The following is an 11,216-nucleotide window of genomic DNA, read 5'->3' on the forward strand; positions in this document are numbered from 1 at the left end:
GGGAAAAGGCAAATCTGTCCCTTCCCCTTCCACTCGTTTTCGGGTTCTCTCTCTCGGGTTGCTTTTCCAGCTCATCTCCCACTGCTAAGGGAGCAGCAGGTGACAGTTAGGCTGTAGGAAAGTTGTGATGCCATCGGGCGTTGATTTTTTGGTTTCTGATTAATTGGTAGAGGCAAGCCGGTTATGTTTTAAAGGTCCCGGCATTTTCCTACAGGGTCCTGCTACCCGGACTTCAGATGTTTTTTAAGACAGTAAAAATTTCTACTAGGCTATCTGTATACCTGTAGTAAACAGTGTTGACTTTGTGTTTTGTATTACCTGCTAGACGTTTTCCCTAACTCCCTTTCAGGTTATTTCTTGCATCTTGCCTATAAAAAGGATCTCTCCCTCCCTCCCCCCTTTCTCTCTGTTTTTGGTTTTTTTTTTTTCTTTTCTAAAAACGCATTCGTAAAAACCAGATGAAAATAATGACAGTCAGATTTAAACACCCCAAATCCAGGAAACTCACACTTATGGCTGCAGCGCCTGTCTCTAGCTCCCTCGTCCTGCCTTTGATGTGGTTGGAGCAGTGGGAGATGCTGTCCCCAGCCTGGCGTGAATACTTATCTCGTTTAAAAATACAATGGTGTCATTTTATAACAAAAATATGTATGTATAAAAACCACTTTTTATTGCCTCGGTTAAAAAGTGACAGTTGGAAAAAAGAACAATTTCTGTCTTACCGAAGGAAAAATTGTCTCAGCTTTACCGACTGACAGCAGACGCCAGCAAATGAGTACTTAGTCCCGTTTCCCTATCGGTTTTCCCACTTTGTCTTTATAGTGTCCTTGCATATCAACGGCTGATTGTAATGATGTAGGTCTCCCTCTCTTTTAAGAGTCCTAAACCCCTTTGAGTGGACATGCAAAATGCTGCCCAGTATCATCACAGCCAGCCATGGGACAGTTTCAGTCTGTGCAAATGACAGACCGGACCAAATGCAGGAATGTAGCAGTCTCTCTTTTGCTAATATTTCTGCACAAAGTGTAGCAATGTGTGTAATTTTTGTTCTAACGAATTTGTCCTGCTACTCCTTCCCCAAATAACTACAATTTTTGCACGGGAAACAGACTGTTTTCACGAAGTGTCTAAAAGACAGATGTAAAATGGAGCAGGTATTTATCAGGGCTGCCCTGCCTTTTCTTCCTCCGCACTTACTTCTTTCCCCTGTGTGGAATTCATTAGCTCCCCGCTAACCATCCGGCTACCCAGGGAGATATCTTTGCAAAATGAGGGTGACATCCCCAGATCAAGATTTTTCAGCGGGGGGTGGGGGAGGGGGAGGGTGGTCCTGGGACTGTCTGATCCCATTCACAGGAGGAACGGGAAGGTAAGAGACTCCAAGTACTGTAAGTGAAGAGCTTTATTAAATGAACCTTAGTGCATTGAGAGAGGTGCTGTTACATTAATGATGAAGGCAGTGGCAGCAGGATTAGATAGTCAGGCTTCCTCCCACAGCTCTCCCCCAACCAAAGCCTTCCAGGTGCTTTGTCAGATTTGGTGAGAACCTGGAGTTTGTGCTTAGGTCACTTCTGCAAGACGCACTAGTGAGAGACTGGATTTCTATGATTGTGTTTGTCTGGGTGGGGCACAGTTTCTGTGCTTTGACAGGCAGGGCAGATGAGAAACGATGTTTCTAAATTACGCTCAGGGCAGATGCGGTGGGTAGTACTATCATCCCCTTGTCCCTAGAAGTGAACATAGGTGCAGGCTGCACTTCAATATGCAGTGAAAACCAGATTTCAGGTTTGTCTTTGAGTGCTGTGCTGCCGATCCAGGCAGGCATGCATAGACACAATACCTTTATAGGTTTGTTAACACTCTAATACGTTGTTGACTCCATCAGTGCAATTCACTTTGTTATTTAACCTCACTTTCTACATTTGTCTGTAATCACATGCGCTAGCATGTACAGAAGGTGCCTGACGGCTCAGTGCAGCAGTATATTAGTAACTCCTGATGAGCCTGTTATGCTACAGTCTTGGAGGGAGCCTTTTACTGAGTGCAGTGGAATTGTGCAGAGCGTGGTGTTTTGTGGTCTGTGGAGGAGGACACTTGAATCTTTCTTTGCTGTGCATATCAATCTGTTCCCAACCATTTCAGGTTGAGTTTGCCTTGCCTTCAAAAAAGACCATTGGCGTTTCTTCTCCCAAAAGTGGTCTATATAAAGGCTGCACAGAATTGCTAGGAAAAGGAGGGAGAATCTGTCTCCCTGCTCATCCCTGGGAGGCCTAGATGTTTTGGAGTGGAGGAGAGGCAGACACAGAAGTGCCCTGCAGTGGCAGAGCAGGGTTTGCAGGTCACCTTGACACTGGGTACAGGGCTTGGATGGCTTGAGCTTGCCCCTGAGAAGTATAGCCTGAGTGGCTCCCCTGCACTTGTGCTTGTGAGGTCTCCAAAGCATGTGAGGTGATGGAACACTGCACGCAAACTGATCTGTGGTGCAATGTTTACAGTGTCCCGTGTTGCCAATTCCAAGGGCTCAAAAATCAGGTCATCCTTCCCTCTCCTCTCACTCAATGGACTGGCTTAGAAATCAAGATTGTAAGTAATACCTTATGGATATTCAGTTCTAGTGTTGAAATATTGAGGGTTTACGTTTTCATGCTTTTCTTTACAGTCTGGGCTAGAAGTTGACTTTAAGAGGGAAAAAAAAAGTTAAAACAAGAACAAGCAAACAAAAGGAAAGCTGAGGACCTGATGAAATCATGCAGTTTCAAGAGCTGGGGCTTTAAGATAGTTTTGAATCTTGTGATAAAATCGTGATAGATGGCAACACTGAAACTGGTTACAAAGACACAAGATAGATGATGTGACGCTGACCACAACTTTGCAGTCAGTGCAAAACAGGAAAAATCATGCTCAGCACCATGTCAGCTATTTGATTTCATCGCTCTGTTCAAATGTCCCAGTTGGTACGTGCGCATATATTTCCAACCAAAAGACTGCTAATTTCAATGGAAGAATTTGAGACTGTTAACATCTGAAATTATGTAAAATACAGGAAACAGTCAAGTCATTCAAAGCTCAATTTTCACCTCATTTCCCACTCCCTTCTGTAACCCTCAGTGACCATCTGCCTATCTAAATGGATATCCTAACACATCATGCCTTCCTTCCCTAGCCCACCCCTCATTATCTTGGTTTGCTGAAGAAAGCCATAGGAGCTGTGAGCTGACAGGAGTGAGAAAAAGCAAGAGAGCAATTGTGGGTGGGCAAGTTTTTGGGTAAGGGAGGTTATTCTGGAAGCCCGAGTTGTAAGGGGGGCCAGTATCTCTGTGAAGGCATCAGCACTTCAGCAGCTAATCACTTCTTTTCCTTGGTTCACTAAAACATTTGTCCAGTGGAGACATTTGACTCCCCCAGTGCTGCTGCCCACTGTGATGAGGAGTGAAAGCAGAATGTCTTGGGCACTAATCAGCATCTCTGGTAGACACAGTTGCGGTCTGGTACCTCATGTTCCCTGCCCAGCTGTGCTTTGCTCTGCGCGAGGCTCCCTGAACATTTGTGCCTTTAGACGCTGATCTCAAAGGCTGTGTTCCTGCCATTGCATCCGACCCTGCTATGGGCGTCTCAAGTGTGATTCGTCTTGTGGTGCCCACTGCCTTGGTCACATGCTATTGCCAAAGGTGAGCCTGTTAGAGTCAGCTGAAGCCATCTGAGCTTGTCCTGATGAAAGATCGCTTTTATTCTGACTGCTAGGAAAATCTTTTTGTGTCTTCAATTTTTATACCAATCATTTTGCGAAGCTCAATATTTTGCGTGGACCCAGTTTCTTTACTTAGAGAAACTCAGAGCAATCTGAAACAGCCGTGATTTTATTTCAGATGAGGGCTGATTTTAGTTTATTTTTTTCTGAAAAAGTTAGACATGACATTCAAGCACCTCAGAAGCTGTTCTTTATTTCAGTTATGCTGTAGTATAGTTACGGATAGTTGTGGCATGAAGCTGGGAGACTAGATTTGGGCATTAAATTGTGCAACAACCAGGTTGTAGTTTTGTTGAACAGCTAAATCTCAGCACTCTTTCTCCTTCTGGCACCTCCGTAATGTCATATTTGCTATATGGATGTGTGGGATCTACGTCAGAGCTTAAACATTTGGACTGTCAGCTTTCATGCCCATCTTGGGACATAGTAGATACACTTTTCTGAGGAGCTGCAGATAAAACCAAAGGAAGTTGCAGATTGAGTTGTTTAGTGTCTCAACAGTCAGATCAGTGTGTATACACCTGGGCACCCAGAGATGGAGGTAGAGATGGTGGCTGCTTTAAATAATTTGGCTGGGACAGCAGGTGAGTAGGTAGTACTGGATGCACTGACCCTACTGTGCAATATAAAATGTCCTCCCATTAGAGATGAAAGGACAGCCTTAATGTGCAGTACAGGGGTCTGGCTCTGAGCACAAGTCTGAGTTCTGAGATGATTCTGCCCTGTGGTAGTGGCTGGATTGTGAAGCGCACTAATTCCCATGCCCTTGTGTTTCTGCAGCCTCGGAGCAATCTGTGTGTCCGTCCCTAGATGAAGCACCCCCCTTCTCGGTGCCCTTCAAACCGTACATGTGGAACAGCCTGGGTGGCTCTGAGCTGAGGCACCTTGTGCAAAGCTACAGGCCCTGCCCGACACTGGAGCGAACGTCAGCCCTGGGGCTCTTCTGCGAGCGAGGCTCTGAGCCTTCCCTCTACGGTGCAGAGTGTAGCTCTTCCCTTGGACTTTATGGTGACTTCGGCTCCCCAGGCCCGGGGCTGTTTGAGCGGCCGCCAGCAGCAGCACCCGGACTCTATGCCGAGACACAGCCTGGGCTGCAGCAAGAGAAGGGGCCAGGTGGCATCAAAGTGGAGTCGGACCTCTTGTGCCGCCCATTGCTCATCAGCGCTGGCTCTTACAAGTGTGTCAAGTGCAGCAAGGTAGGGATCCCTTTCTCCCACACTGGTTATGACTCTTCCCCAGCCCCTTCTCCCTGGCAAGCCTGACCCTGTGTGCTCTCTCCCCTCAGGTCTTCTCCACGCCGCATGGCCTTGAGGTACATGTGCGCCGCTCACACAGTGGCACGAGGCCCTTTGCCTGTGACATGTGTGGCAAGACCTTCGGCCATGCAGTCAGCCTGGAGCAGCACAAGGCTGTGCACTCGCAGGTGAGAGCGGGGCGGACTGCCAGGATGAAGGTCTGAGGGCCAGGGCCAGCTGCTTGCTTCAGCCGGCACTGGGGAGGCCATGAAGGCAATCACAGGGCAGTAGGTGGGCATCTAAAGTGAGGAGAGGAAGAGAACATGGTCGGGCTGCAGTGGGCAGTTGTGGGTGAAGAATATGGTGGCAGGCAGAGGAAAGGGTGGGCAGCTAGTGAGCAAAGGAGCAAATCAACAAATTAAATAACACAGGCTTTGTTTCCGTTCCCCAGACCTTGCGTGCGTCTGTATTAAGCAATGGGCACTTTTGGCACTCCAGAAGTAACAGATAATAAATTTTTACTCTTGGAGCTGGAAATTGTAATGCAGATGTGGACTTTTTTTAACAGCTACAGCAACTCACTGTGCTTTCTTTCGATGCAGCTCTCCTCATTCTTTCTGCTCCCCGCCCCCAAAGAAGTGAGTCTTCCCTTGTTTGTAGTCATTGTGTCTGTATAGGGAACATCTGAACAACCAGTCAGGTATAGAGCACAGACTTCATCCGTCTCGACACACTCTGAGTCACACACCAAAAGAATATGGTAGTTAATTTTGGTAGGAGGACTTGTAACATTTTCCACCTGCTGATATTGTGCCATATTTCCCCTTCACCCACCCACTTGACCTGGCAAATCTTCCTTCTTCAGATTGGCTTTTGGAGGACAGAGTTACAGCAGTGGTTTTTTGCGAACTGTTTTATTTACAATTTCATGAGTGTGCAACAGCAGAGCACACAATGAGGGGAAATATCTCATCACCCATTAAATTATGGTGAAAAGAGCAGAACTGCACATTGTGTCCGTGGAGGGGACAACATTTCAGAGAGAGTGCATTAAAAGCTGAATAAACTAAGGTGATTGTATGAAAGTATAGCAGGAAGCGGAAGGTTTGATGGTAGTTAAGGGATGGAAAGAAGAGATGGTTTATGGTGGAAGAAAGTGGTGGAGAGGAGTGTGTGAGGGAGAGGAGAGAGATGGCAAGGTCTTAATGCGTTTTGTTTGATACGTTAAAGTAGTAAGCCAAAAAGCTGTTTTCCCCACATGCTCTAGGTACCTTTCGCTTGAATTATAATGGACCTACAAATAAGCAGTTAGTTGCTACCCTGCCAGCAGAAGTCAGCCTGCCACAGAGATTTCCCAGGAGAGCCAAGCAGACCTCAGCACCCACTTTCCTGTGTACAGTGGAGAGGTGGCCTCTGAACAGTGCTGCAGCTGTCGGGCTTCCCAGTAGAGTGATCATGTCTTGGGCCCCTATTGAAATGTGCAGGTGGACTCTGCCCGGTCGGTCGGAGCTGCTCCCACCTGGCCGTTCCTGCCAGCAGGCAGAGCTGTTCGATTAAATTTTTGTGAGGAGCGGTGCACAGCACTGGGAGAGGGTGCATTATCTTTTTTTATCATGTGATGCTATCATGCTGGTGTTAGTACTGATGGGCTGCCAGGCAGTTTGTTGCTGCTGGGATCGCTGGTGCGGTGTAACGTGTGTGTGTTTGGGCTCCTCTCTCTGCAGGAACGCAGCTTTGATTGTAAGATTTGTGGCAAGAGTTTTAAGAGATCTTCTACTTTATCCACCCACCTGCTCATCCATTCGGACACCCGGCCCTATCCGTGCCAGTACTGTGGGAAGAGGTTCCACCAGAAATCTGATATGAAGAAACACACCTTCATTCACACAGGTCAGCCCTGCAGCTGCTGGTGTTCAGCCCCAACCGTGGGAGCAGGTCGCTGAAGAGGTCTCTCTGCAGCAGTCCATTTCTCCTCAGCTGGGACAGTACATGCGCCTCCCTGTGCTTCTCACTGCCCTGCTGCTGTTCATGCTATGTGAGCTCTACTCGTGCAAAGGAGGATGATTTGAATGTGGTGTCTTGAACAGCAGCTGCAAAATAACCCAAACCCTCGCAATCCAATCAGTGTTCCCTTAATAGGATCCACCAATGTTTATTCAAAGGGCTTTTGTGTGAGATGATCTGTGTAGAGTATTATATTCGTGTAGCCTTGATTTACAGCTGAGGTCCCTGGAAAATGACAGGTGAATTTGGTTGCCACATTTCTTTTTGCAGGATCTACCAATTTACAATAGAAACAACAGGAGTCTCCTCCTTTAGATCAAACACTAAACTGGAGGGCCTAGGGTCCAATTCTTAATCTAAATATTTGTTCAGAGATTGCCTGCACTTCCACCCAGACTTTCTGAGAAATGGCTGCAGTTTGATACAGAATGGAAGGAGAGGTGCAGAGTTCTCAGGTTTCACTGTTAGTAATAAACATGGAAACTAATAAAGTGCAGGTGAATCACTGAAGGAAATTGTTTTTAAAATATCATTCAGTGAGAAGGCAGGTTTATCAGACATCTTTAAAAGAAAATCTTGCCTTTCAGATCTGCACCATTCACTTAAATTAGAGGGAAGTGAATGATGTGTGATGTACAGAAGCATTTGTAGACACGAAATAACAGCTGTACTGGCCAAATCCAAGGTTCAGATGACCAAAATCCTGTTTCCTGATAGTGACCACTAGCAGGTATCAAGGGTGAAGCCTAAAAATGGCGAATGTGTAAAAAGATGGCATTATAGGTAGCGCTGCTTGGTTGTGACTTTTCTAGATTACAAGCAGTGAACAATAAATGTTACTTATAAAGATTTTCTACCAGGTGTTTGCTGGATGAAATGAACTATTTAGGAAGTAACACAGAAAGTATTTCCATAGGAACTTTTTCAGATGAGGTTTGATTAAGTAGAATTTCAGCCAAATTCTGAATCAGTCAAAACCATTATTTTGTTGTGAGATCAGAAACTGTGTCTGGGCTTTTAAATTGCTAATATAAAACCAGGTCCTTAATTGAATCAGGGATCCCTTTCATATGCAGCATACACTTGTGAACAGAGCCTCCAGCACATTTTGTATTATTTTATGTTTTTAAGAATCTGATCTTCAAACGTGCAAAGAGTTTGTTGCTCCAGCTGAAGTTAGTGGGCTCTGCAGGTGCAAAGCCACTCTGAAAATCAGGCTTGATTTTGTGGCTGGGTTCCCTTTTATCCGTTATTTGATAATAAACACTGTGAAAATGCACTGAGATCCTGCTCCCATGGAGGCCAGTGGAGTTTTACCACTGACCCATCTGTAGGAGAAGTTCCGGAGGCTGGATTTATTCCCATTTACGTTATTTGCCTGCAGGAGAACTTCAGGGCTGGCTCGGGGTGACTACTAGCATTTCAGTGTGGGGAACAGAGAGAAGAGCAGATCTGTGGATGAACCCTGCCCTTCAGGGTTCACTTAAGGGCCCTCATACCTCCCTTGGGGACAGACCCCAGCTCACTGGGTTTGGCTTAACAACCTCCATCTATCTATTCCACCTGCCCCCATGCTGATGCTATAATAATTGATGTCAGACATTTAGCATGGCTTGGGGGTCTTTCCAGGAGTTCCTGATGTTTCTAGGACACAAAGCCAGTTTAAATCGCACAGAGCCCATGCAGCCAAATGTATTCAAAGGTTATGGTGTCCTGGGGGCACTTGGTGCTTCAGGCTACTCCCAGGACTATACTGGGCCGATGGAGATGCAGCCAAGTCCAGGCCTGCTTAGCTGCAGTGCAGGCCCAGCTAATGCTTTGGGGCTTCAATTGCATGTTTTTTATAAGAATGACTTCTTTGGTAATCACACAGGAATCACTTTGATTAGCTCTAAGGCCTAGTGTGCATTTCCTGTTTGCTCTGGTCCTGTGTAAGCAGCCTGTTGCCTCTTTCACACCCTGTCTCTCTCTCTCTCCCGCCTTCTGCTTGCAGGTGAGAAGCCTCACAAGTGCCAGGTGTGTGGAAAAGCCTTTAGTCAGAGCTCCAACCTCATCACCCACAGTCGAAAGCACACAGGCTTCAAGCCCTTTGGCTGTGATCTGTGTGGCAAAGGCTTCCAGCGAAAGGTGGATTTACGGAGACACCGGGAGACACAGCACGGCCTGAAATGAGTCCCAGCTACAATACGGAAAGCACCTACAACACTATGAGAACAGACTCCCTTGGCTTCCCTGCTGGACCCGAGCCCTGTCCAGACCCTGGCATTACCTTTCTGACCAGGAGCTCGGAGAGGAAATGGGGCCATGCATTGACAGCTCAACTTGAATGACTGCGAAAGTGGAAATTAAAGGCTGGGGTTTCTCTCTTTCTCTCCCCCTCTCTGTTTCTGAAATAACACTGGAAAATAAGCCTTTTAGATATGAAGTCTGATATTCCAAAGATGGATAAGCTACCAAATACCTGTAAGCTGGAAAATATTTCTCCCATGGCCACCCCCTGAAGTTTTCAGTAGCTTGAATCACCTTGCAGGGACACATGGGTATAACGGTGTTTACATGGTAATGACAGAGAACCATCAGCATGTGGTATGGGGAGTGCTTGCCTTGGTTGAGTTTCAGTGCTGAATGGCTTCACTCTTGATTTCCTGTCAGGAAAACCTGGAGGATCAGGATTGTGAACTGTGCAGTTTGATATCTTGCTGGTTTTCAAGAAAAGGTACCAGCTTGGGCCTGATCCTGATCTCACTTGTTCCGGTGCAAATCAGGAGCTACATTAACAGTTATAGAGAGGCTCTTTTTATCCTCCCAGAGCCACCTCTCTGTCTGTGCAAAGCCTAGCTGTGTGCCTGTGTGTTTGAGGCATGGGGGGTTACTTCTTGCTACGTCCACTGGGGAGAAGGAAGCTTGTGAAAGACAAGTGGAAAAGCCGAAGCAGAGAGTTATGCCTTATAACTACAAACCATGCAACAAGTGATCCTGACTGAAGAGGGCAGGAGCACTGGGGAGGCACAGACTTTCTGTCCAGAACCATTACTGGCTTCTGCACTCTGAGCTTGTTCTAATAACTGGAAAATAGCTACTCAAAAGCATCATTTGTATATTTGGTTTTGTTTTTTAATTTTTAAAGGGAAACTCAGCTGAGGTGGGCAGGAATCGTTATAAAAGTATAATTGACTGAATTTGCCTTAAATGACCCTGCATGTACCTCAGTTAAAAAAATGCTGGTTTTACTTTGTTGACAGGTTTGTAAATGTCCTTATTTAGATTTTATGGAGTGTCTTATGTGTATTGGCACGTATTTATTGGAACAATGTTTTAAGTTAATAAAGTATTGAGGATGGTCCAGAGTGATTTTTATTTCATACGTGACTTCAGCTCATTTGTGAATGTCGGCTGTTACAACGATACACCACACTGATGGTCGGGATACGGCATTCGAGGAGGGAATGCAGGCACAGCAGAATTTGCACACGGGCTCTGGTGATTAAAGAACAGCACTGTCATATTTATTTGTCCAGCTCCCACTGATTTTAGTTAAATACTTCACACTTTTGAAGACTGGCATATACTGTGCTTAGGACTATCACCATAAAAGGGTTTGGAGAGGAAACAGCAGTTTTAAGCATCTGCTTTGGAAATGTAGACAGCCCGAAGTCCCTGCTCAGCCCAGGAGGAACCTGAATGTCCTTCTGCAAGATTAAATGTCTGTGCCCTGGCAGTTTGCAGGGACACCTGAGCAGCAGGTGTGTCATTTATACTTAAGCCGGTTGGGACTCACAGAATTGCCTTTTGCCTGCCTGCCTGGTCAGCAGGGCTTGCTCCATCTGGCAGTCGCAGCCCATACAAAAGAAGCAGGAGGATGACGGAGGGTTCCCTTGTCCCTGAGAACTTCAGCCACAGCCCCTTCCTCACAGGGCTGCCCTCGCAAGCTGTAGCTGAAGCGTATCTCAGCAGAGCGAACCCAGCATGTGCCACTTGGGCAGGGGTCAGCTCTTCCACACACAGTTGCCCACACTAAGGCTTCACAGACAGGGCTTTTATTAAACAGAATCATGGCACACAGCAATCAGGGTGAGGGGCCGTGGCATAGGCACACAGGAGCTGCCAGGTGCTCTGAAGACCACATCAGGCCCATTATGCTGGGTTAATTAATGCAGAAGATCAGGGTAGGAGACTAAGTGGTAATGGGGAAGGCCTGGTGATGCCCTGGGCCCTGCCCAGACCAGGGA

The 11,216-nt window shown here is 46.5% G+C and overlaps 1 protein-coding gene across 1 annotated transcript in view; it reads left to right on the plus strand.

Moving 5' to 3' along the window:
* GFI1 (growth factor independent 1 transcription repressor) overlaps positions 1 to 9,508 on the plus strand; it is a gene marked incomplete at its 5' end in the record, with an annotated part of 9,851 nt that extends 343 nt beyond the window's left edge. The window contains 4 exons of the mRNA XM_009588113.1: positions 4,529 to 4,944; positions 5,034 to 5,171; positions 6,708 to 6,873; positions 8,981 to 9,508. Coding sequence (XP_009586408.1) covers positions 4,529 to 4,944; positions 5,034 to 5,171; positions 6,708 to 6,873; positions 8,981 to 9,159 — 899 coding nt within the window. The remainder of the gene's footprint in view (positions 1 to 4,528; positions 4,945 to 5,033; positions 5,172 to 6,707; positions 6,874 to 8,980) is intronic.
* Positions 9,509 to 11,216: the final 1,708 nt, after the last annotated feature.

This window comes from Fulmarus glacialis, unplaced genomic scaffold (assembly GCF_000690835.1).
Source record: "Fulmarus glacialis isolate BGI_N327 unplaced genomic scaffold, ASM69083v1 scaffold46931, whole genome shotgun sequence".
Classification (NCBI taxonomy): Eukaryota; Metazoa; Chordata; class Aves; order Procellariiformes; family Procellariidae; genus Fulmarus; species Fulmarus glacialis.